The 27,189-nt window shown below is 42.5% G+C and overlaps 1 protein-coding gene and 2 long non-coding RNA genes across 4 annotated transcripts in view; 2 read left to right on the plus strand and 1 right to left on the minus strand.

Moving 5' to 3' along the window:
• The first annotated feature begins 371 nt into the window (after window positions 1-371).
• On the plus strand, window positions 372-6,476 carry LOC137643457 (uncharacterized). Its single transcript, XR_011044947.1, has 3 exons — window positions 372-1,867; window positions 2,169-2,290; window positions 6,136-6,476. It is a non-coding gene; the product is annotated as an uncharacterized lncRNA (long non-coding RNA).
• A 1,305-nt stretch (window positions 6,477-7,781) lies between these two features.
• LOC137643778 (uncharacterized) lies at window positions 7,782-8,282 on the plus strand. Its single transcript, XM_068376467.1, has one exon. The coding sequence runs from the start codon at window positions 7,782-7,784 to the stop codon at window positions 8,280-8,282; it is 501 nt and encodes a 166-aa protein (XP_068232568.1).
• A 13,039-nt stretch (window positions 8,283-21,321) lies between these two features.
• LOC137643458 (uncharacterized) overlaps window positions 21,322-27,189 on the minus strand; it is a 33,255-nt gene continuing 27,387 nt past the window's right edge. For both annotated transcript variants that reach the window (XR_011044948.1, XR_011044949.1), the window contains 2 exons: window positions 24,710-24,897; window positions 21,322-21,611 (listed from right to left, as the gene is read on the minus strand). This is a non-coding gene — a long non-coding RNA (uncharacterized lncRNA). The remainder of the gene's footprint in view (window positions 21,612-24,709; window positions 24,898-27,189) is intronic.

The following is a 27,189-nucleotide window of genomic DNA, read 5'->3' on the forward strand; positions in this document are numbered from 1 at the left end:
TTTGGCCCTAGCTGCAGTTCATAGGACGTTTATTATCAATTCTTTTACTACAACTCTTCGTCCTTACTGTCCAGCCTCTTTAACTTCTACTTCGAAGAGCAAATGTACTTGAATCGGTCAGACTCCAGCAATGAGCCTAGTTACTTAATTCATTGAAGCAAGCTTGACCTGTAATCTGGATAAACAGATATCAACCCTACCACAGCTAAAAATTTGTTAAACAAATCAATGATTTAATCAATCGAGTGAGAATTATTTTTGCATAAATTGGACACTACTCCCATGGAATTTAGTGCCTTGTATTATATAGAATGCTTTGCTCCTATTTTTACCTTTCTAACGGTAGCGAAATGTCATGTTATTATCTTAAATCCGTAGTGAAAACTAAACTTTCTGGCGTTAAATCTTCATAGATAAAGATTAACAGTGTAACCAAGAACTTAAGAAAAATGTTTTAAACAATATTTACCAAATCTTATAATTGCTGTAACATGGTGCACTTGAGTGTTTGTAACGAATAAACTTTGAGCCTGTACCTGCACACAGTTAAACTCGCTTTACTACTATTTCAGATATTTTTCTTGTAATTTGCTGTCCAGTTTTCTTTTCAACTTTTTGGTTTCACTCCCACTTGCATTGAATAGGCCCCAACCTCTCTGGACTAGGGGGGTGGCCTTAACTTACTCTATATCCATGATTGTACATTTTTATACCGTTCTTATTGTTCAAGATTTAAATGCAATTTTTTTAAGTCGCTAGTTTCTTACTACTCAAATACTTATAATTTCAGGATAAATGAAAACGCAGAGAAATCCTTCAAATATATTTGTAATATGCCATTGTTGAAAACTTGGATAATTATTAAGAATTTTGTTTGCTGCCAGATCGATTAGATTATAAGTAAATTTGAAATAAATTTCTCATATACAATGTGAACTATTTTCCAGAAATGAACGCTATCAAAGATAAAGATGAAGACAGGTAGCAGGAAAAGAAGGCAAACTGCAAGTAGGCAGTAACCGTAACCAAGAAAGCTCATGCGTTTAAGTGATAAGCAGAAGTTATATAGAAGGCAGTGGCAGATGTTAAAAAAAAAAACTGGCAACATCTGTATATAAAATAAAGTAGCAGAAATTGCAAATAATGGCAGCGGCAGCAAAATGAAGAACGATGATTGTGAAATATACAACTGTTAACTAAGGTATGTAGGTAGAAGTATGATGGCAAGGGAGAAAGAAAAAGACAAAAACTGTCAGCAGTAGCTTGAATGAGCAGCTGCAGAGGGTATTAAGAAAGGTGTACATGGTTAAAAGAAAGTAGGAAGGAGTTTAATATAAATCTTGTAGCGGCTGCAGCAACGCATGACAAAAAGCCCACAGGAGCCCAGGTTATAATGAAAGCTGCATTAACAGTATAAGAAATTGAGTAAGGAATAGTTTTATATATAAAGCTGGCGGAATAAGTTAAGCTTCACAGAAGAAAAATTACAATGCCAGAAGAGACTAAGGCATGCAGGCTTCAGAAAAAATATACAACTGGTAGCTGAATGTCTGAAATTAACAATAGCAGCATCAGAGGGCATTAAGAAATTCACCAGATGTAATATTATCGAAAATTACTAGAATAGAAAATTCTACAAAGTAAGCAGGCACTAAATATAGACAGCAAGAGTAACATTGAAAGCACCCGTACGAATTTCACATAAAAGCAGTAACTAAAAGACAACACCTACAGTATCTAATGAAATAAAACTTGACAGTAATGAAACCAGGACCAGAAGTTACAATAGAACAATTAAGTAGGAGCTGCGAAACGACAGTTGATTATGGAGTTTGAGCTGCAGCAAGACGAAGGGCAATTAAGCCAGGTAATCTCTCTCTCTCTCTCTCTCTCTCTCTCTCTCTCTCTCTCTCTCTCTCTCTCTCTCTCTCTCTCTCCTTCCTACAGTGATAAAAATGCATCATTAACTTTATGCACAAGGTTTGTATTCTGGTCTTTTAACAGCTTTTACAAAAAAAAAAAATCGGCTGTTTTCAACAAACTATTGGCGTTTGCAAACTAAATTCTCAAGATTATATGAATGTCATCAATATTAAAGTGTAAACCAAGTTTGCTTCTCGTAATGTAATTTCAAAGTAATTTGTAGTAAATGTTCTTTATTTTCACAGAATTATAGAAGACGTGGTTTTGAATCGCACTGCCAGAAAATCCAGCGTAACATAGAATAACAGATCGAACCACAGGATTCAATGACAAGGGAGTATATGAGAATGTGTATCAAATACTTTCTGTAAGTATTTATAAAATTTAAATTGTAAATTTCATGTAAAATAATGCTCGGTTATCAATGCAAATCTAAATAAAACTCTATTCTTTCTTGTGCTGGTACAAGTTCTAAGATAGCTTATCGATTTCAGAAACAATTTAATATATGGTCATGTTTTAGAAAGTAGAGATTTTTCTTAGCCCTAAAGAGATCTGAATGGAAGATACCTTGATGCCTAGAGCTTCATCAAACTTTTGTCTCAAATAACTGATTTTCTCTGACAGTTGTACAGCAATACCACTTCCTCTGAGGGTAGTGGATGAACTTTGGAAATTATTAGGGAAATCTCGTCTTCTTGGCCAGTGTAAAAAAAAGAAAAAGAAAAAACAATTTTGCCGGCATTTGATTTACCAGCAGCTATGTATGTCTCCATATGTTGACTAATCACTTTCCACTGAATTAGTCACTAACTGCTTGCCAAATGTAAAAGTGCCAAAAGTTTTGTTTGGAAGGTTCAATGGACCCTGGAAATTAAGGCAAAAATGGTAAATTATCTTAGACCTACACATCTATAATTGTAAAAAGTCTCAAAATGGAGTCTATATACTTTAAATCATTGTTTGCTGTGCTGATGTGGCAATACTGTTACTGGAGATTCCAGTGTCACGGATTAGAGGTCCTTCTCAAAAGTTACATCCTTGGCAAAGTTCTTGGATAAACATAACTCTAATTTTTGTAAGTGTTTGTTGGTTGGTTGCCAAATTTGAGGTTTTACTTACTGATTTATTCCACTCAACACCAGGCTTTCTTATTTCATTGGCAGTCATATCAATAACTCACAATAACTTGATCAATTTTCCAACATCAGCTTCTCTAAAAATTACACTTGTTCCAGTTACCAAATCAATCTTACAAACTTAAAAAGCTACTACTAATAAAAAAAAAGTCATTAAGCTTGTGTTCTCAAGTGAAAGCAGAGAATTGTGCCCCTCTAATCTTTCATCAAGAATTTGAATGTGAGAGCACCATGTTAATAGAAAATCTATCTCCTCACATGGCCATGAATAAAAAAATCAAATCTGGGACTGGAGGATTTAGTACCTTCAGAGAGGAGTACTCTATCATTTTACAGTAAATTTCTCTGGAAGCCTTTCCGATATGAACAAAATACCCTGCTTTTATCTTATCATTTTTAATCCAGACAAAAGCAGTGAAAATCGCTACCAGTCTCTCTCACCAAGGTTAAGTATTCTAAAAATAAAATGATTGGTATATGTTAAACGATAGTACTCTAATCGAATAGAGGTCCATCGTTGCCAATGTGACCTTTTGACAAATCCTTAGGTGATGATAATAGATGGTAGGACCAGTTTTCAAACATGGTGCTATTGCACCTTGCATCTGTGTATTGCTATGGCTTAACAGATCAATTTAAATTTTGTAATTCTCACCACTGCCGGATACTTTCGATGAGCATTTTGGAGTCTTGGAATCTCTTATTTGGTGTTTCTGCATTACCATGTTCCAGGAAAGTTACTTTACTTTCTCAAGACCATATTGTTGCTAGCAATAGTTTTTGGATCAGGTGTGATTCCGGATATCTTTAAGATTAATTTTGCTTGGTCTCTGAGTATCTAATTATGTCCGCCAGGCTCTCCATAGGTGTATTTTATCTATAATCTTAAAATTCACGGAAGCTGTTCTTCAGGCTTACGGGTTACTTGACAAGCTGGAATAGTTGAAGTTGGGTGATCATAGCTTCCATGCTTGTTCTTCTTATTGGTTCCAAAGTCTGTGTCAAAGTTAGGCAATTAATTCATTGCAAATAGAGAAACTGGAGAGCTAGTTTCTCGATAGCATCATGCCTCTCTGTCATAGAGGAAAGTTAAAATGGCTTTTGCTTTATCTTAATGATAGTCGTGGCAAGTCTCTTGCGCTTTTACCCAGCTTTCTTGGCCAACAAAAATTACTATTTTCTCTAAACATATCTTTTTCGATCTCTGTAATGGATGAGACTAGGCTACCAAAGTACCCGTTAATAAGTTCCACCTGCAGTTGTGCATCACGAACAGCATTAGCATATTCTAATTTGGCTTAGTTTGTTCAGATTTTCTTGCTTTAAGGTTTGGTTGATTTTTTGTTTTTTCTTTTATCTGTAAGTAAAGTTTGGCACGACTAGGCCCCTAATTGTTATTTTAGGGCAATTTCAAACTATCTTTTGTTTTTCAACCAATTTTAATATTGCAAGAATCATTTTAAAGATAATCTCTTTAACAAAAAATATTATAATCTCTTATGTTCTCTTATCAATTCTTTCATCATATGTATATTTTCCATGTTTATTAGCAATGATAGTAAAGATTGCCATTTTTCATATGTTTTTAAAGTTCTACAGAACTATTCTGTAAAATTTCCCATCTACGTGTTTAAATGACAAATATTGGTCAATAAACAAAAAAGTAGTTTAATATCTTATTTTGAAAGTTGCATGTTTTGAGAAAGCAGTAAATATGATCAACTTTCAGTTAGCATGAGCTTTTAGCTTTAGTTATACTTCACCACTGGGTATCATAAAGATATATCCCTCTTATTTCAGGATTTACTAAGCAGAAATATAACCCTTCCTTTAAATCCAGTGTTACGTATGTTACATGTACCAATAGCCCACATTAGCAAGATTTTGCTAGCACACTGTTCTCATTACCACCCTTTCTGGGAAACCTTTACTCTTCAGTCATTTTGTTATTGTCACTGATACTTCGTGCATCTTTGAACATAACCATAACATCAAAACATAATGAGCAAACAAAAAATTCAATGAATATAGCCTAGAAAAACGTCAGAAGTTTTTATGATGCTATGAAAAAACATGGGAAAACAAAGTGTTTCCTATGAGATGATAGAGAATATTGTTAATGGAAGGGTAATTTAAATATCTTCCCTTCAAACTAGATAAGAATACTTATTTGCAGTTTTTTTTTTTCCTTGTCAGAAAATGGTTGCGGAAAGGACTGAAAGCACTTGCATAAAGATGAGAAGGGGTGATTTAATGAGATAACTATTTTCATTTCAAAACAATATTTGAAACTTGAATTGTAGGCAACCTTCTAGACAAAAATCCAATAATCTGAATTTCCCAAATTCTAATCAAAGGTTGTCTCATCTATATCCGACTCCAAATGAGAGAGCCAAACTTAAGAGTTGCCATATTGCAGATCAACTTTGTTGCCATAGTGCAGATCAACTAATTGACGTATGACATTTTACTGCGAAGACTATTATACATTCATAGTTGGAAAAACTACGTGTATTTTACCAAGTTTTCATACATGCATTGAGAAAATTAAAGCTACACATGGATGACTGACATAAACAATAACAGCATTTGTAAAGTAGTAGGTCATATTTCTTTATATTATTTAGGACATAAGGCACAACACTAGAATGAGGGAAATTTATTAATTGTCAATATTAATTTTTTTTTTTAGTAAATTTAACACCTGTGGTATGATATAAAGTATTTCACAGTTCCAATTGTAGCCCAGTTCAATATCACCAACCTCCTATTGGACTACTATATGTCGTCTAAATTTACTCTATCCATTATTGTACACATTTTACATAATATTCTCAAGTGTTCAAGATTCAAACAAAACTTTTTTAGTTAAAACTTTAGTTGCTTTAACTGTCGCTAGTTTTTTTATTGCTAAAATACTTTCAATTTCAGGATAAATAAAAAGGCAGAGAGATCACACTTCATATATTTTCAATATGCCATAGTTAAAAATAAAGATAGTTTCACATTTAGTATGCAGCTAAATCAATCAAATTATAATATTTATTTTTTTACGATGTGAACTCTTTTCCAGAAATAGAACTCTATCAATAAAGAAGATGAACAAAGTTGACTGATAGCATGAAAAGCAGTTCAACAATAGAAGGGAAGAAGGCAAGCAGCAAAATAACCTATATTACATTAAGCTGATATCGCCTCTCGGAAGTAATCAGTAACATAGCAAAGAAAGCTAGTGAGTTCAAGTTGAAAGCTGACGTTACATTAGTCAGTGGCAGAAGTGAAATACGGGCAGCAGTTGATTATTATATAGTGGCAGAAATTGCATAAGATGGTGGCGGCATCAAATTAAAGAACTCGGGCGGTAGTAAAACGACGGTTTTAATAGTGCCAAACGAAGGGTAATGAAGCGAAGTGCCAGAGGAAGGGTAGTGAAGGATGGGTCAGACTTAGGGCAATGAATCAAATACAAGGGACAGAAAAAGGGCAAGGAAGCCATTGAGTGCCAGACGACAAGCAAGTAAGCCGTTAAGAGTGCCACACGAAGGGCAATAAGGCCATTAAGAGTCACAAGAAGGGCAATGAAGCCATTAAGAGTTGCAAGAAGGGCAATGAAGCCATTAAAAGTCGCAAGAAGGGCAATGAAGCCATTAAGAGTCACAAGAAGGGCAGTGAAGCCATTAAGAGCCAAAAGAAGGGCAATGAAGCCATTAAATATGACGGATGAAGGGCATTAGAGACATTAAAAATGCCGGATGAAGGGCAATTATCCCATTAAAAAGCCGGATGAAGGGCAATGAAGCTATTAAAGGGAGCAGATGAAGGATAATGAAGCTTTGAGACCAAAAGATGAAGGGCAATGACACCATTAAGAGTGCTAGGCAATGAAGCCATAGAAGATGCTGGATGAAGGACAATGAAGCTATTGAAAGATCCAGACAATAGGCAATTGTAGCCATCAAAAGGGCCAGATGAAGGGCAATGTAGCCTTCAAAAGGGCCACACGAAGGGCAATGGAGCCATCAAAAGGACCAGATGAAGGGCAATGGAGCTAATAAAGAGGGCAAACAAAGGGCAAAATGGCATTTGAAGAGACAAAGGGCAATGAAGCCATCAGGCATGCTCGACAAAGGGCAATGAAGCCATCAGGCATGCCCGACAAAGGGCGATGAAGCCATTAGGCATGCCCGACAAAGGGCGATGAAGCCATTAGGCATGCCCGACAAAGGGCGATGAAGCCATTAGGCATGCCCGACAAAGGGCGATGAAGCCATTAGGCATGCCCGACAAAGGGCGATGAAGCCATTAGGCATGCCCGACAAAGGGCGATGAAGCCATTAGGCATGCCCGACAAAGGGCAATGGAGCCATCAAAAGGGCCATATGAAGGGCAATGGAGACACCATAAGGATCACACGAAGGGCAATGGAGCCATCATAAGGGCCAGACAAAGGGCAATGGAGCCATCAAAAAGGCCAGACAAAGGGCAATGGAGCCATCAAAAGGGCTAGAGAGGTACCAAAAAGACCATACTAGAGGCAATGGAGCTACCAAAAAGACCAGACTAAGGGCAATGATGCCTTCAGAAGAGATGAAGGGCAATAGGGGCACAAATGGGGCCAGATGAAGGGCAATGAGGCCATTAGAAGACTAAGGGCAATGAAGCCATTAGGAGTGCCCTACAAAAGACAATGAATCCACCATAAGGACCAGAAAAAAGGCAATGGAGACACCAAAGGGATCAGAAAAAAAGGCAATGGAGGCACCAAAAAGCACCACACAAAGGGCAATGGAGCCACCAAAAAGCACCACACAAAGGGCAATGGAGCTACCAAAAAGCACCACACAAAAGGCAATGGAGCCACCAAAAAGCACCACACAAAAGGCAATGGAGCCACCAAAAAGCACCACACAAAAGGCAATGGAGCCACCAAAAAGCACCACACAAAAGGCAATGGAGCCACCAAAAAGCACCACACAAAAGGCAATGGAGCCACCAAAAAGCACCACACAAAAGGCAATGGAGCCACCAAAAAGCACCACACAAAAGGCAATGGAGCCACCAAAAAGCACCACACAAAAGGCAATGGAGCCACCAAAAAGCACCACACAAAAGGCAATGGAGCCACCAAAAAGCACCACACAAAAGGCAATGGAGCCACCAAAAAGCACCACACAAAAGGCAATGGAGCCACCAAAAAGCACCAAACAAAGGGCAATGTAGACATGAAAAAGGGCAGACAAAGGGCAATTGAGGCCCCAAAAGGGTAATGGAGGCACCAAAAAGAGCAGACGAAGGGCAATTGAGGCACTAAGAAGACCACATGAGGGGCAATGGAACCACCAAAAGGACCAGATGAAGGGCAATGATGCCTTCAGAAGAGATGAAGGGCAATAGGGACACAAATGTGGCCAAATGAAAGGCAATGAGTCCATTAAGGGCATTGAAGCCATTGGGAGTGCCCTACAAAAGGCAATGAATCCACCAAAAGGACCAGAAAAAAGGCAATGGAGTCACCAAAAGGACCACATGAAGGCCAATGGAGACACCAAAAGCGCCAGATGAAGGGCAATGGAGGCACCAAAAGGAGCAGACGAAGGGTAATGAAGCCACATAAGAGGACCAGACAAAGGTTAATGGAACCCCAAAAAGGACCAGATGAAGGGCAATGGAACCCCAAAAAGGACCACACGGAGGGCAATGGAGCCATCAAAAAGGACCAGACGAAGGGCAATGGAGCCACCAAAAAGGACCAGGCTATGGGCAATGGAGCCACCAAGAGTACCAGACAAAGGGCAATGAAGCACTTAGAGACGAAAGGCAACAAAGCCATCAAAAGTACCACACAAAGGGCAATGTTGCCTTTAAAAATGGCCAAACTAAGGGCAATGGAGCCACCAAAAGGACCACACGAAGGGCAATGGAGCCACAAAAAGGACCACACGAAGGGCAATGGAGCTACCAAGAGTACCACACGAAGGGCAATGGAGACACCATAAAGGCAAGAAAAGGGCAATGGAAGTACCAAAGGACCAGACAAAGGGTAATGGAGGGACCAAAAGGGCAATTGAGGCACTAAAAGGAGCAGACTAAGGGCAATTGAGGCACCAAAAGAAGCAGGCGAGGGGGCAATTGAGGCACCAAAAGGAGCAGATGAATTGCAATTGAGCCACAATAAGGACCACCCAAAGGGTAAGGGAAAAATTAAATGGACCAGACAAAGGGCAATGTAGCCACCAAAGGGGCCAGATGAAGGGCAATGGAGCCATCAAATGACCAGACAAAGGGCAATGAAACACTTAGAAGGCCCAAAGAGCAAAGTAGCCATCAAAAGGGCCAGACGAAGGGCAATGGAGTAACCAAAATGACCAGACAAAGGGCAACGAGGGCTTCAAAAGAGACATAGGGCAATGGAGACACTAATGGGGCCACACAAAGGGCAATGAGGGCATATGAAGAGACTAAGGGCAATGAAGAAATTAGGAGTGCCCTACAATAGGCAAAGAATCCACTGGAAAAGAACCATATGAAGGACAATGAAGACACCAAAACGACCAGACAAAGGGTAATAGAGCCACTACAAGGATCACACGAAGGGCTATGAAGCCATGAAAATACCAGACGAAGGGCAATGGAGGTACTAATTGGTCCAGATAAGGGGCAATTAGGCCATTAGAAGAGAATGAGGGCAATGAGGCCACAAAAAAGGACCACATGAAGGGCAAGGGCGGCACCAAAAAGGAAGGGCAATTGGAGGCACCAAAAGGAGCAGACGAAAGGCAATTGGAGGCACCAAAAGGAGCAGACGAAGGGCAATTGGAGGCACCAAAAGGAGCAGACGAAGGACAATGGAGCCATCAAAAGGGCCTACGAAGGGCAATGGAGCTATCGGAAGAGACAAAGGGCAATGGAGCCACTAATGAGGCAAGACGAAGGGCAATGAAGCCATTAGGAGTGCACTACAAATGGGAATTAACCAACCAAAAGGACCACATGAAGGGCAATGGAGCCACCAAAAGGACCACATGAAGGGCAATGAAACCATTAAAAGGGCATTGGAGCTACCAAAAGTACCACACGAAGGGGAATGGTGCCATCGAAAGGGCTACACAAAAGGACAATGGAGGTACAAAAATGGCCAGACAAAGGGCAATGGAGGCACATGAAGAGCAATGGAGGCACCAAAAGGAACAGACTCAGGGTAATGGAGGTACGAAAAGGAGCAGACAAAGGGCAATGGAGCCACCAAAAGGGCCAGACAAAGGGCAATGGAGCAATGAGAAGAGACAAAGGGCAATGGAGCCTCTAAAAGGACCAGACAAAGGGCAATGGAGCCACCAAAAGAGCCACATGAAGGGCAATGGAGTCGACGAAAGGACCACACAAAGAGCAATGAAGCCACCAAAAGCACCACACAAGGGGCAATGGAGGCACCAAAAGGAGCAGACGATGGGCAATGAAGGCACCAAAAGGAGCAGACGAAGGGCAATGGAAGCACCAAAAGGGACAGACGAAGGGCAATGGAGGCAACTAAAGGAGCAGACAAAGGGCAATGGAGCCACTAATGGGGCCAGATGAAGGCACTAGCCATACAAAGGGCAATGAAGCCATCAAAAGTGCCTTACAAAGAGCAATGAAGCCACCAAAAGTGCCTTACAAAGGGCAATGAAGCCACCAAAAGTGCCTTACAAAGGGCAATGAAGCCACCAAAAGCACCACAGAAAGGGCAATGAAGCCACCAAAAGTGCCTTACAAAGGGCAATGAAGCCACCAAAAGTGCCTTACAAAGGGCTATGGAGGCACCAAAAGGAGAAAATGAAGGGCAATGGAGATACCAAAAGGACCAGACAAAGGGCAATGGAGGCAACTAAAGTAACAGACGAAGGGGAAATGAGGCACGAAAAGGAGCAGACATAGGGCAATGGAGGCACAAGAAGGAGCAGACAAAGGGCAATGGAGACACCGAAAGGGCCAGAACAAGGGCAATGGAGTCATCAGAAGAGACAAAGGGCAATGGGGGCCATTTAGAAGAGATTAATGGCAATGGAGCCACTAAAAAGACCAGACAAAGGGCAATGGAGGCACAAAAAGGAGCAGATGAAGGGCAATGGAGGCACCAAAAGAAGCAGACGAAGGGCAATGGAGGCACCAAAAGAAGCAGACGAAGGGCAATGGAGGCACCAAAAGAAGCAGACGAAGGGCAATGGAGGCACCAAAAGAAGCAGAGAAAGGGCAATGGAGCCACCAAAAGTAACAGACTAAGGGTAATGGAGCCACGAAAAGGAGCAGACAAAGGGCAATGGAGCCATTAAAAGGACCAGACGAAGGGCAATGGAGCCGTGAGAAGAGACAAAGGGCAATGGAGCCACTAAAAGGACCAGACAAAGGGCAATGGAGCCACCAAAAGAGCCACATGAAGGGCAATGGAGTCGACAAAAGGACCAAACAAAGAGCAATGAAGCCACCAAAAGCACCACACAAGGGGCAATGGAGGCACCAAAAGGAGCAGACGATGGGCAATGAAGGCACCAAAAGGAGCAGACGAAGGGCAATGAAAGCACCAAAAGGGACAGACGAAGGGCAATGGAGGCAACTAAAGGAGCAGACAAAGGGCAATGGAGCCATTAGAAGAGGCAATGGAGCCATTAGAAGAGACAAAGGGCAATGGAGCCACTAATGGGGCCAGATGAAGGCACTAGCCATACAAAGGGCAATGAAGCCACCAAAAGTGCCTTACAAAGGGCAATGAAGCCACCAAAAGCACCACAGAAAGGGCAATGGAGGCACCAAAAGGAGCAGATGAAGGGCAATGGAGACACCAAAAGGACCAGACAAAGGGCAATGGAGGCAACTAAAGTAGCAGACGAAGGGGAAAGGAGGCACGAAAAGGAGCAGACATAGGGCAATGGAGGCACAAGAAGGAGCAGACAAAAGGCAATGGAGACACCAAAAGGGCCAGAACAAGGGCAATGGAGCCATCAGAAGAGACAAAGGGCAATGGGGGCCATAAGAAGAGATTAATGGCAATGGGGGCCATTAGAAGAGATTAATGGCAATGGAGGCACAAAAAGGAGCAGATGAAGGGCAATGGAGGCACCAAAAGAAGCAGACGAAGGGCAATGGAGGCACCAAAAGAAGCAGAGAAAGGGCAATGGAGCCACCAAAAGGCCCAGACGAAGGGCAATGGAGCTACCAAAAGGGCCAGACGAAGGGCAATGGAGAATCCAAAAGCACCACAAAAAGGGGTAATGGAGGCGCCAAAAGGGCCAGACAAGTGGCAATGGAGACACCAAAAGGAGCAGACGAAGGGCAATGGAGCCATTAGAAGAGGCAATGGAGCCACTAATGGGGCCAGATGAAGGGGCAATGAGGCCTTAAAAAGAGACGAAGGGCAATGAGGCCATTAGGAATGCCCTACAAAAGGCAATGGAACCTCCGGGAGGACAACATGAAGGGCAATGGAGGCACCAAAAGGAAGAGATGAACGGTAATTAAGGCAACAAAAGGAGCAGACGAAGAGGAATTGAGGCGCCAAAAGGAGCAGACGAAGGGCAATGGAGGCACCAAAAGAAGCAGACGAAGGGCAATGGAGGCACCAAAAGAAGCAGAGAAAGGGCAATGGAGCCACCAAAAGGCCCAGACAAAGGGCAATGGAGCTACCAAAAGGGCCAGACGAAGGGCAATGGAGGCACATGAAGAGCAATGGAGGCACCAAAAGGAACAGACTAAGGGTAATGGAGCCACGAAAAGGAGCAGACAAAGGGCAAGGGAGCCATTAAAAGGACCAGACGAAGAGCAATGGAGCCATGAGAAGAGACAAAGGGCAATGAAGCCACTAAAAGGACCAGACAAAGGGCAATGGAGCCACCAAAAGAGCCACATGAAGGGCAATGGAGTCGACAAAAGGACCACACAAAGAGCAATGAAGCCACCAAAAGCACCACACAAGGGGCAATGGAGGCACCAAAAGGAGCAGACGATGGGCAATGAAGGCACCAAAAGGAGTAGACGAAGGGCAATGGAAGCACCAAAAGGGACAGACGAAGGGCAATGGAGGCAACTAAAGGAGCAGACAAAGGGCAATGGAGCCATTAGAAGAGGCAATGGAGCCATTAGAAGAGACAAAGGGCAATGGAGCCACTAATGGGGCCAGATGAAGGCACTAGCCATACAAAGGGCAATGAAGCCACCAAAAGTGCCTTACAAAGGGCAATGAAGCCACCAAAAGCACCACAGAAAGGGCAATGGAGGCACCAAAAGGAGCAGATGAAGGGCAATGGAGACACCAAAAGGACCAGACAAAGGGCAATGGAGGCAACTAAAGTAGCAGACGAAGGGGAAAGGAGGCACGAAAAGGAGCAGACATAGGGCAATGGAGGCACAAGAAGGAGCAGACAAAGGGCAATGGAGACACCAAAAGGGCCAGAACAAGGGCAATGGAGCCATCAGAAGAGACAAAGGGCAATGGGGGCCATTAGAAGAGATTAATGGCAATGGAGGCACCAAAAGAAGCAGACGAAGGGCAATGGAGGCACCAAAAGAAGCAGACGAAGGGCAATGGAGGCACCAAAAGAAGCAGACGAAGGGCAATGGAGGCACCAAAAGAAGCAGAGAAAGGGCAATGGAGCCACCAAAAGGCCCAGACGAAGGGCAATGGAGCTACCAAAAGGGCCAGACGAAGGGCAATGGAGAAACCAAAAGCACCACAAAAAGGGGTAATGGAGGCGCCAAAAGGGCCAGACAAGTGGCAATGGAGACACCAAAAGGAGCAGACGAAGGGCAATGGAGCCATTAGAAGAGGCAATGGAGCCACTAATGGGGCCAGATGAAGGGGCAATGAGGCCTTAAAAAGAGACGAAGGGCAATGAGGCCATTAGGAATGCCCTACAATGGAACCTCCGGAAGGACAACATGAAGGGCAATGGAGGCACCAAAAGGAAGAGATGAACGGTAATTAAGGCACCAAAAGGAGCAGACGAAGAGGAATTGAGGCGCCAAAAGGAGCAGACGAAGAGGAATCGAGGCGCCAAAAGGAGCAGACTAAGAGGAATTGAGACACCAAAAGGAGCAGACGAAGGGCAATGGAGCCACCAAAAACGTCCAGATGAAGGGCAATGGAGCCACCAAAAACGTCCAGATGAAGGGCAATGGAGCCATCAAAAGCACCAGATGAAGGGCAATGGAGCCATCAAAAGCACCAGATGAAGGGCAATGGAGCCACCAAAAACGTCCAGATGAAGGGCAATGAAGCCATCAAAAGCACCAGACGAACGGCAATGGAGTCACTACAAGAGCCAGACGTAGGGTAATGAAGCCAAATGGAGTCATTAACAGAACCAGACGAAGGGCAATGGAGCCATTAGAAGAGGCAATGGAGTCATTAGAAGAGACAAAGGGCAATGGAGCCATTTAGGGGGCCAGATGAAGGCAATAGCCATACAAAGGGCAATGAAGCCACCAAAAACACCATACAAAGGGCAATGAAGCCACCAAAAGCACCATACAAAGGGTAATGAAGCCACCAAAAGCAACATACAAAGGGCAATGGAGGTACAAAAAGGAGCAGACAAAGGGCAATGGAGCCACTAATGGGGCCATATGGAGGCAATAGCCATACAAAGGGCAATGAAGCCACCAAAAGCGCCATTCAAAGGGCAATGGAGGCACCAAAACGGCCAGACAAGTATCAATGGAAACACCAAAAGGAGCAGACGAAGGGCAATGGAGCCACCAAAAGCACCATACAAAGGGCAATGGAGGTACGAAAAGGAGCAGACAAAGGGCAATGGAGCCACCAAAAGGGCCAGACAAAGGGCAATGGAGCCACCAAAAGGGTTAGACAAAGGGTAATGGAGGCAACTAAAGGAGCAGACAAAGGGCAATGAAGGCATGAAAAGGAGCAGACGAAGGACAATGAAGGCATGAAAAGGAGCAGACAAAGGGCAATGGAGCCACAAAAAGGGCCAGACAAGGGGCAATGGAGCCAATAAAAGAACCAGATAAAAGGCAATGGAGCTACCAGAAGAGACAAAGGGCAATGGGGCCACTAAAAGAACCACATGAAGGGCAATGGAGGCACCAATAGCAGCTGATGAAGGGCAATGGAGGCACCAAAAGTAGCAGACGAAGGGCAAGGGAGGCACCAGAAGAAGTAAAGGGTAATGGAGGCACCAAAAGAAGCAGACAAAGGTCAATGGAACCACCAAAAGGGCCCGACAAAAGGGCAATGGAGCAATTAGAGGAAGCAATGGAGCCACTAATGGGGCCAGATGAAGGGCAATGAAGCCACCAAAAGCACCACAGAAAGGGCAATGGAGGCACCATAAGGAGCAGACGAAGGGCAATGGAGGCACGAGAAGGAGCACACAAATGGCAATGGAGCCATCAAAAGGGGCAGAAAAAGGGCAATGGAGCACCTAAAAGGAACAGACGAAGGGCAATGGAGCCATCAGAAGAGACAAAGGGCAATGGGGGCCATTAGAAGAGATTAATGGCAATGGAACCACTAAAAGGACCAGACAAAGGGCAATGGAGCCACCAAAAGCACCACACAAAGGGCAATGGAGGAACCAAAAGGAGCAGATGAAGGGCAATGGAGGCACCAAAAGAAGCAGAGAAAGGGCAATGGAGCCACCCAAAGGGCCAGACGAAGGTCAATGGAGCCACCAAAAGGGCCAGACGAAGGTCAATGGAGCCACCAAAAGGGCCAGACGAAGGGCAATGGAGCCACCAAAAGGGCCAGATGAAGGGCAATGGAGCCAACAAAAGTGCCAGTCAAAGGGCAATGGAACCATTAGAAGAGGCAATGGAGCCACTAATGGGGCCAGATGAAGGGCAATGAAGCCACCATAAGCACCTCAAAAAGGGGTAATGGAGGCACCAAAAGGCCAAAAGGGCCAGACAAGTGGAAATGGAGACACCAAAAGGAGCAGACGAAGGGCAAGGTAGCCATTAGAAGAGGCAATGGAGCCACTAATGGGGCAAGATGAAGGGGGCAATGAGGCCTTCAAAAGAGACGAAGGGGCAATGAGGCCTTCAGAAGAGACGAAGGGCAATGAGGCCATTAGGAATGCCCTATAAAAGGCAATGGAACCTCCGGAAGGACAACATGAAGGGCAATGGAGGCACCAAAAGGAAGAGATGAACGGTAATTAAGGCACCAAAAGGAGCAGACGAAGAGGAATTGAGGCAACAAAAGGAGCAGACGAAGGGCAATGGAGCCACCAAAAACGTCCATATGAAGGGCAATGGAGCCATCAAGAGCACCAGATGAAGGGCAATGGAGCCACCAAAAACGTCCAGATGAAGGGAAATGGAGTCACCACAAGGGCCAGACGTAGGGTAATGAAGCCAAATGGAGTCATTAACAGAACCAGACGAAGGGCAATGGAGCCATTAGAAGAGGCTATGGAGCCATTAGAAGAGAAAAAGGGCAATGGAGCCACTTATGGGGCCAGATGAAGGCTATAGCCATACAAACGGCAATGAAGCCACCAAAAGCACCATACAAAGGGTAATGAAGCCACCAAAAGCAACATACAAAGGGCAATGGAGGTACGAAAAGGAGCAGACAGAGCAATGGAGCCACCAAAAGGGCCAGACAAAGGGCAATGGAGCCACCCAAAAGGGCCAAACAAAGGGCAATGGAGCCACTAGAAGAGACAAAGGGCAATGGAGCCACTAATGGGGCCATATGAAGGCAATAGCCATACAAAGGGCAATGAAGCCACCAAAAGCGCCATACAAAGGGCAATGAAGCCACCAAAATCACCACAAAAAGGGCAATGGAAGCACCAAAACGGCCAGACGAAGGGCAATGGAGCCACCAAAAGCACCATACAAGGGGCAATGGAGGCAACTAAAGGAGCAGACGAAGGGCGATGGAGGCCCCAAAAGGAGCAGACGAAGGGCAATAGAGGCCCAAAAAGGAGCAGACGAAGGGCAATGGAGGCACCAAAAGGGCCAGACAAAGGGCAATGGAGGCAACTAAAGGAGCAGACAAAGGGCAATGATGCCACCAAAAGGACCAGACAAAGGGCAATGGAGCCACTAAAAGAACCACATGAAGGGCAATGGAGGCACCAAAAGCAGCCGATGAAGGGCAATGGAGGCACCAAAAGGAGCAGACGAAGGGCAAGGGAGGCACCAAAAGAAGCAAAGGGCAATGGAGGCACCAAAAAAGCAGACAAAGGGCAATGGAGCCACCAAAAGGGCCCGACAAAGGGCAATGGAGCCACCAAAAGGGCCCGACAAAGAGCAATGAAGCCACCAAAAGGGCCCGACAAAGGGCAATGAAGCCACCAAAAGGGCCAGACAAAGGGCAATGAAGCCACCAAAAGGGCCAGACAAAGGGCAATGAAGCCACCAAAAGGGCCAGACAAAGGGCAATGAAGCCACCAAAAGGGCCAGACAAAGGGCAATGAAGCCACCAAAAGGGCCAGACAAAGGGCAATGAAGCCACCAAAAGGGCCAGACAAAGGGCAATGAAGCCACCAAAAGGGCCAGACAAAGGGCAATGAAGCCACCAAAAGGGCCAGACAAAGGGCAATGAAGCCACCAAAAGGGCCAGACAAAGGGCAATGGAGCCACCAAAAAGGGCCAGACAAAGGGCAATGGAGCCATTAGAAGAGGCAATGGAGCCACAAATGGGGCCAGATGAAGTGGCAATGAAGCCACCAAAAGCGCCATACAAAGGACAATGAAGCCACCAAAAGCAGCACAAAAAGGGGAATGGAGGCACCAAAAGGGCCAGACAAGTGACAATGGAGACACCAAAAGGAGCAGACAAGTGACAATGGAGACACCAAAAGGAGCAGACAAGTGACAATGGAGACACCAAAAGGAGCAGACAAAGGGCAATGGAGACACCAAAAAGGGCCAGGTGAAGAGCAATGATGCCATTAAAAGTAAATAAGGGCGATAGAGGCACCAAAAGAAGCAGAAAAAGGTCAATGGGGCCAGACAAAGGGCAATGGAGCCACTAAAAAGGACCAGACGAAAGCCAATGGAGACACCAAAAGGGCCAGACAAAGGGCAATGGAGGCAACTAAAGGAGCAGACAAAGGGCAATGGAGGCACCAAAAGAAGCAGACAAAGGGCAATGAGTCCACCAAAAGGACCAGACAAAGGGCAATGGAGCCACCATAAGGGCCAAATAAAGGGCAATGGAGCCATTAGAAGAGACGAAGGGCAATGGAGCCACCAAAAGGATCAGACAAAGGGGAATGGAGACACCAAAAGGGCCAGACAAAGGGCAATGGAGGCACCTAAAGGAGCAGACAAAGGGCAATGGAGGCAACTAAAGGAGCAGACAAAGGGCAATGGAGGCACAAAAAGGAGCAGACAAAGGACAATGGAGCCACCAAAAGGGCCAGACAAAGGGCAATGGGGCCATTAGAAGGGCAAGGAGGCCATTTGAAGAGACAAAGGGCAATGGAGCCACCAAAAGGGAGCCACCAAAAGAACCAGACAAAGGGCAATGGAGGCCCCTAAAGGAGCAGACGAAGGGCAATGGAGGCCCCAAAAGGAGCAGACGAAGGACAATGGAGGCCCCAAAAGGAGCAGACGAAGGACAATGGAGGCCCCAAAAGGAGCAGACGAAGGACAATGGAGGCCCCAAAAGGAGCAGACGAAGGGCAATGGAGGCCCCAAAAGGAGCAGATGAAGAGAAAGGAGCAGACGAAGGGCAATGGAGCCACCAAAAGGGCCAGACGAAGGTCAATGGAGCCACCAAAAGGGCCAGACGAAGGTCAATGGAGCCACCAAAAGGGCCAGACGAAGGGCAATGGAGCCACCAAAAGGGCCAGACAAAGGGCAATGGAGCTACCAAAAAGGCCAGACAAAGGGCAATGGAACCATTAGAAGAGGCAATGGAGCCACTAATAGGGCCAGATGAAGGGCAATGAAGCCACCAAAAGCACCTCAAAAAGGGCAATGAAGGCACCAAAAGGGCCACCAGACAAGGGGCAATGTAGACACCAAAAGGAGCAGACGAAGGGCGATGGAGACACCAAAAGGGCCAGGCGAAGAGCAACGAGGCCATAAGAAGTGAAAAAGGGCAATGGAGGCACCAAAATAAGTAGACAAATAGCAATGGAGCCACCAAAAGTTCTGGACGAATTCGGGACGAATGGCAATGTGGTCATGAAAAGATCCAGACAAAGGGCAAGGGAGGCACCAAAATGACCAGACAAAGGGGCAATGAGGCCTTCAGAGAAGACGAAGGGCAATGATGCCATTAGTAATGCCCTACAAAAGGCAATGAACCTACCAAAAAGACCAGACAAAGGGCAATGGATTCACCAAACGGACCACATGAAGGGCCAATGGAGACACCAAAAGGAACAGATGAACGGTAATTGAGGCACCAAAAGGAGCAGACAAAGAGGAATTGAGGCATCAAAAGGAGCAAACGAAGGGCAATGAAGCCACCAAAAACATCTAGATTAAGGGCAATGGAGCACCACAAGGGCCAGACGAAGGGCAATAAAGCCAAATGGAGTCATTGACAGAACCAGATGAAGGGCAATGGAGACACTTATGGGTTTTTGACAAAGGGCATTGAAGTCAACCCAGGAGAGATGAAGGGCAATGAATTGTGGTAGCAGCAAACTTAACGGCAATTAAGGAATATCTGAAAGGTAAGTAGTAGCAAGCAAGATGAAACAGCAATAAGATGAAGGGCAATGAAGGCACACATGCAATATCATGAAGGCCATCGTAACCTCAGTCATAGCAAGATGAAGGACAACTAAAAGTATAAAGCACAACTGAAAGGCGTAGAGAAGAGAGGTAGAGCAAGACGGGGGCAATGAATGCAGAGCAGCGGCAAGATGAGAGGCTGAGAGAAGTCATTGAGCTTTGATGGAGCAAGAAGGAGGGAAAGGAAAGCTGGGCAATGAAAGCAGAGCATAAGCAAGTTGTAGGACAAGGCAAGGCACTTGCACTAAGGATGATAAAAATACTACTAGCAATAAAAACTGAGACGAACCAATATGAAGGGCAATGAAGACGAAGATCTTCGACAGAGACTCAAGGTATGATAGTTTAAAGACAAAGTGCAATTAAGACAGGGCTGCTAATAGATTTAAGGAACTGGAGGCGTGGTAGAAGCAAGATAAAAGGCAGGCAGCAGCAAGATTATGGGGCTACACACAATATGAAGGGTAATGAGGGTAAAGCAGCACCGACATAAAGGCCAGCAAATGAAGACAAGAAGGCCAGCAAATGAAGACAAGTAAAATTATGATAGGCAATAAAAGCAGAGGAACAGCAAGATGAAGAGCAGAGAGGGCTGAGGAGCATTAACATGAAGGGCAAGGAAGCTTGGGTAGCACTAAGTTGAAGAGTAAGAAAGCCTTGCCAGTTGTTGAAAAAGGGCAATGAAGGCAGGGCAGCATCAAAATGTAGGGCTGACCAGAAGCAACGTAGCCCCATATGAAGGGGCAATTAAGGCTGAACATTATGAAGATGAAGAACCATGAAAGTTCTGTAGCCGCAAGAATAATGGCAATAGAAGATAATAAAGGCAGAGCATAATCAATGGGAAGGTCAAAGATGGCTGGTCAGCAGCTAGGTGAAGGGCAACAAAGTCGGAGCAGCAAAGTTTTAAGCTGCACGAAGACAAAAGGGCAATAAAGTCTGGGCTGGATGGAGGAGGAAGACCATGTTGTTGGAGCTGCATGAAAACAAGAGGGCAATGAAGATTGAGCCAAACGAAGAAGAAAATAGAGGCACTGGAAGTCGGCTGTAAGCTGCCACCAATGACATCAGAATAAACAGCAATGGAGGCAGCGAGGAGACATCAATTTAAGCATTGATAACAGCTACAAGACAGCAGCTGTATATTAGCAGTGAAGACATTATCAGCAATAAATGGTAACAATAATTGTAGAAATGGAGGCAGCAGTAAGGATAACAGCAATGAAAGTAGTAGTAAACTGCCGATGGATATATTACACTGAACTGGTGTCGGTAGCGAGAATGTAACGGCAAGAAACCGTCGGTGAAGACAGGAATAAAAGACAAGCTTTCTACAGTACCGTACTCTAAGCAAAAGTAGGAAGCTAGCAATTAAGGCTGCAGGGTTATAATACCAAGCAGGAGATTATGTACACAGTCGCAAGAGATCGACAGTGAACGTATTAGTAAATAAGAGCAATGGAGTCAGTAGGTGGAGGAGGAAGAAGGATAGTAAAATTATTACTGCACCAGAGTCTACAACAAAACTAGTATAAATAAATAGATATGACAAATCCTGGAAAACTATATTTATTCTACTAAATGTAAAAAGACTTTATAAAATAAAAACAAATGAATTTAAAGACTTTACCAGATAACTTTCTTAACCTTTGTTTTTTTTTTCCTTCCATATTTGTTGCATTTTGAAGACAACAACGAGGCTTCTTTTGTTCCACTCAACATAATTTTGCAAATCTTTTATTGCAAAGATGATTAAACATCGCCATTATTTCAGAACGAACACTGACGTATCCATATAACCATAGTTTCTTCAATCCCCCATATAACTATAGTTTCTTCAATCCCCACAATCTGGAAAAGATTATCAAATATCAGTTCATTTATTCTTGCCTCTACTCTTCTATTGCTTTAACGCCATTTACTTCACCTAAAAACATTTGTCTTTAGCATTTACTAACTTCGGGGTTACTGGCAATTTGAATCAAATATAAAGTGGAAAACATTCAAGAAAATAAATCCGTAAGGTGAGCTGCAATATAAGATTGATTTTAATCATTAAACTGATTTGCTGCTGCTAATATAACTGAATAATGAGTTAATATCAACAAATCTGAAAGACAGACTGTCATTTAAATAACTTTTGCGTAGAGCATCCACATCTAATAACAAATGAAAATATATATATTTCAACAACTACCAGGCAAGGTTTCGTATAATCTATATTTCAACAACTACCAGGCAAGGTTTTGTATAATCTATATTTCAACAATTATCAGGCAAGGTTTTGTATTTCAGCAATTAGCAGGCAAAGTTTTGAACATCTATTGTTATAGAATCAACAGTGGAAGAAATTGACAGAACTTACGTGTTTTAAAATGATTGCCATCTCACAGTAACAGGTTTCTTAGAAAGGGAACTATTTCTAATTGTACAATAACCTATTTCATCACATGGGCTTAGGGGGACTATACAAATTATCATATAATGAATTAAAAACTCCTAAATGAATTAAAAACTCCTAAAACTAACGATTGAACCCCTAGTGATCGTGTCAACTAAAATAGCTCTGAAAGAAAATCCAGTGAGCATCTAGATACTCAACCTAATCGTACAACATTGAAACTCCTTTCAATGGCATATACTAAAAATTATGAGATTACCATACAATCAAACCCGAATATAAAAGAAACAATAACCTCATGAAATATAGTTGCAACTTAACATTTTGTAAATAACCTATGCTACAGATTTGAATACCTGTATTTCACATTGTACAAAAAAAAAAACCTCTCTTGGAAAAGCACAAGTCTAGGAAATAAGATTTCAGGGAGAATTCGATATTTTTTTTTTTTCTACATTTAGTAGAGTTATATTTTCTACATTCAATAGAAGTGAATTTATGAATTTGGACTAAACAGCTTACCACAGAAATTTGTGAGGCCATTCATTGCACAAGTGAAAATGGGGAATGAGTTAGCAGAGGTTGGACAGCAATAAGAAAGAAGGGCAATGAAGTCAATCCAAAGGCCAGATGAAGGGCAATGAAGCCAGGTCGGTAGCCAGATGAAGAGCAATGATGGCAGACCAGTACCAGCTGGAAAGGCAACCAATATTGGTAGCAGAAAACTAAGGGGCAATTAAAGAATGACTGCAGAAACATGAAGAGCAATAACGATGGAACAGTAATAATGTGAAGGGCAATGAAGGCCGAGATGCAATATCATGAAGTCTAATGTAGCCTCAGTCATAGCAAGACGGACAACTAAAAGTCTAAAGAGCAACTGAAAAGCGGAGACAAGAGGTAGAGCAAAAAAGGCAATGAAGGCAGAACAGCAGCAAGAGGAGAGGCTGAGAGAAGTAATGAAAGCTTTGATGGAGCAAGAAGGGAAAAGAAGGCTGGGCAAGAGCAAGAGCAAGATAAAGAGCACTAAATTAATAGCAGCACCAACATGAAGGGCAATGAAAGCAGAGCATTAGCAAGATGTAGGGCAAGACAATAAGGGTAATGAAATACTACTAGCAATGAAACCTGAGAAGAACCAATATGAAGGGCAATAAAGAGAAAATTAAGGCACGGTAGTTTAAAGACAAAGGGCAATTAAGGCAGGGCTGCTGATAGATTTAAGAAACTGAAGGCGTGGCAAAAGCAAGAGGAAGGCAGGGCACCAGCAAGATTATGGGCAACACACAGTATGAAGGCCAATGAAGGTAAAGCAGCACCGACATAAAGGGCACCAAAGGCAGACCAGCAAAATCATGAAAGGCAATAAAAGCAGTGGAACAGCAAGATGAAGGAAGGACAAAGAAGGCTGAGGAGAATCACATAAAGGCCAATGAGGGCCGAGTAATTGTAACATGAAGGGCAAGGAAGCTTGGGCAGTAAATTGAAGAGTAAGAAAGTCTTACCAGCTGTTGAAATATAGGACAATGAAGGCAAGGCAGCATCAAAATGCGGGCTGACCAGAAGCAATATAGCCCCATATGAAGGGCAATGAAGGCTGGGAATTCGGAAGATGAAGGACCATGAAAGTTGGGCAGCAACATGAGGAAGGGCAATGAAATATAATAAAGGCAGAGCATAATCAATATGAATGTCAAAGATGGCTGGGCAAGCAGCTAGGTGAAGGGCAACAAAGGCAGAGGAGCACAGTCTTAAGCTGCACAAAGATAAAGGCCAATAAAATCTGGACTGGATGGAGGACCATATTGTCGGAGCTGCATGAAAACAGAGGGCAATGAAGTTGGAGCTGCAGGGAAACTGAGATCAATGAAAATTGAGCTAAACGAAGAAGAAAATGGAGGGTACTGAAGTCGGCTATAAGATGCCACCAAATGACACCAGAATAAACAGCAATGGAGGCAGCGAGGCGAGATTCTAGCATTGGTAACAGCTAGAAGATAGCAGCTGTCTATTAGCTGTGAAGACATTATTAATAAGAAATGCCAACAATAATTGCAGAAATGAAGGTAGCAGGAAGATAATTAGCAATGAAAGCAGTAGTAAACTGCTTGAAGAAATGGAAACAGAACTGGAGTTGGTAGCGAGATAGTAGCAGCAAGAAAACCTCGGTGAATACAGGAATAACACCAGCTGTCTACAGTACCGTACTTCAAGCAGAAGCAGGAAGTGAAATATCAAGGCTACAGGATTAATTACCAAGAGGGCACAGGTATGTATGATAATGTACACGGCCACAAAAAATTGACACTGAAGGCAAATAGTACATTACATCAATGGAGACTGCAGCTGTCTGCAGGAATAGATATAGTAACATAGATTGTACCAGAGTCTACAGCAATGGAAAAATAAATACTAGAAATGATATATACGGGAACGTAGAAAATTGAAAACTATTTTAAAATTTATTTTTATAGTAAATGTAAATAGAACTCTTAGTAAATTATGAGAATACTTCTACAAAATAAAAAGCAATTGGGTTCAACTTTACCAGGTAATTTTCTTAACCTTTTTCCTTCCATACTTATTGCATTTTTGAAGACAACACCGAGGCGTAAGAGTTCCATGTTCCACTACACATAATGGTGATATAATCATCTTTGCAATAAAAGATGTGCAAAATTATTTCCCAAAGAACACTACCGTATCCATAACCATAGTTTCTTCAATTCCCCCAATCTGGAAAAAATTATCAAAATATTAGTTCATTTATTCTTGCCTCCACATTTCTTATTGCTTTAACGCCATTTACTTCACCTGATTGTCTTTTAGTATTTACTTCGTCGGAGTTACTGGCAATTTGAATCAAATATAAATGAAAAAACATTTAAGAAAAGAAGTCTAACATGAGCAGCAACATAGTTTCTGCAATATAGTTTAATCATTAAACTGATTTACAAAACTCATGCTGCTGTTGCTAATGGAATCACAAGTTGATAGCAGAAATATGAATAAGATAAAAAGGACAAATTGTCAGTTAACATTTTTGTAAGGCATCCACTACATTTACTAAGTAAACTTTTGAGCATCTATTGTTATGTAGAAAATCTACAGTAGAAAAACTTGGCCGAATTAACATTGTTTTGAAATGATTACCATCTGACTGAAAGATTTCTTAATGAATGTACAAAAACCTATTTCACATGGGCTTAGCCTAAAAGGAACGGTACAAATGACCATTTAATAAATTAAAAACTCCTAAAAACCCTATATCCAACGTTTAAAAAACTAGTGCTTGGGTTAATTGCACTACATATATCGGTTAAAACCTATTCCAATTACTTGCATCAAGATGACTAGTAATAAGATAACATACTAGAAAAATAGTGTAATAATATCACTGTACGATTGGATTTATAAATTTGGGCTATATAACACTGTGTCTGTGCCTGTGAGACCAAGAAGTGAATAAATACGGATGGGGGAAACCCTGCAATTACTCAAGAAGATGGGGCTGGGCAGCTAGAAGAAACTGACCTGCAGGAAAACAGAATTTGAAAAGAATCCCACTAACACACTTTTTGATACCAAACTGAAAACAAACTATATCCCATCAATAATATGGCATAGGTACTGGAAACTATAATCAGAAGGAAAAACTCTTTACCATAGGGTTAAAACTAAAATTAATTGGTACTCTACAGAAGTCTGGATGTAAAACTATTCAATAAAAATACAAATTTCTGCAGAAACTCTGAAACACGATCAAAACATCAGTTGAGAGAGCGACTTAATTCTCTTTCAGTTGTCCTGTTATGGACCACGTAAAATATAGAGGGGCAATGACATTAGTGTAACTATTTTACAAATTCCTCTTGGATCATTGGTGTTTTTTTAACCTTCTTTACATCACCGAGTCCCACTACCCAGGCATTTGACCCAAAATTCCATAAATTATACATTATAAAGAATTATAAAACCGATTTCAACATTCATTCAAGAGAAATCCCCCCCCCCCCCCCTTACACAGCAATTATAAACAAGGACTTTATAGAATTTGTTGTGATAAATTAATACATTTAGTTCACAGATGTATCGTGAAACAAAAAAAAAATCAAGTGCAGCTAAAAAAACGAAACTTAAGTTAAGATAACTAATAAAGTGGGTTAAAATGTGAACTTCTGAGCTCTGAATACAAAGGCAGTTATCAAAACAATCAACCTATTATTATTATTGTTATTATTATTATTATTATCATTATTATCATTATTATTATTAAATGCTAAACTACAACCCTAGTTGGAAAAGCAGGATGCTATAAGCCCAGGGGCCCCAACAGGGAAAGCAGCCCAGTGAGGAAATAAATATTTCATAATCTTGTATTTAACATTAACTTCTTTCAATGGAATATACAACAATTATGAAGTTTATCATTCATCAAAGCCGAACATAAATAGAGACAATAACGTTATGGAATGTGGTTCTAACTAAACACAACTTGTAAATAAGCTTTGATACGCATATTTGAATACTTACTGTACAGTAGCTCTCACACATAAGATTGGCAGGTAACCTCTCTCATTTTATCCTAATCAAATTCTTACATATTTTGTATAAACAAAAAGGCCTCTTGGAAAAGCACAAGTCTAGGAAATATAATTCCAGCTGGTATTCCAATATAAGTAATAACTACTTCTACCATAAGGTTCAATTTGCTACACTGAATGGAAGCAATTTATAAATTTAGATTAAATAGTCCAGCGCAGGAATCTGTAAGGCCATTCATTGCACAATTGGAATTGGGGAATAAGTTAGAAGAGGTTGTACAGCAGGAAGGTAAAAAGGCATGTGAAACGTAGTCAGAGTTCGAAGGATATAAAGCAAAGCAAGGTCCTTTAAATATTACTCCAAGTATATTCAAAGGACCTTGAAGCAAAGTAAAGTTACGGCAGGTGCCGATGGAGTGCTGCAAGACACTTTAATAAGTAGTACCTACAGTGCACACGCTTGAGGTGCACTGTAGGCACTACT

This window comes from Palaemon carinicauda, chromosome 7 (genome assembly GCF_036898095.1).
Source record: "Palaemon carinicauda isolate YSFRI2023 chromosome 7, ASM3689809v2, whole genome shotgun sequence".
NCBI lineage: Eukaryota > Metazoa > Arthropoda > Malacostraca > Decapoda > Palaemonidae > Palaemon > Palaemon carinicauda.

Excerpts from the sequence above, each read along its gene's own strand:
- LOC137643778 (XM_068376467.1), top strand. The coding sequence starts at position 7,782 with ATGGAGACACCAAAGGGATCAGAAAAAAAGGCAATGGAGGCACCAAAA.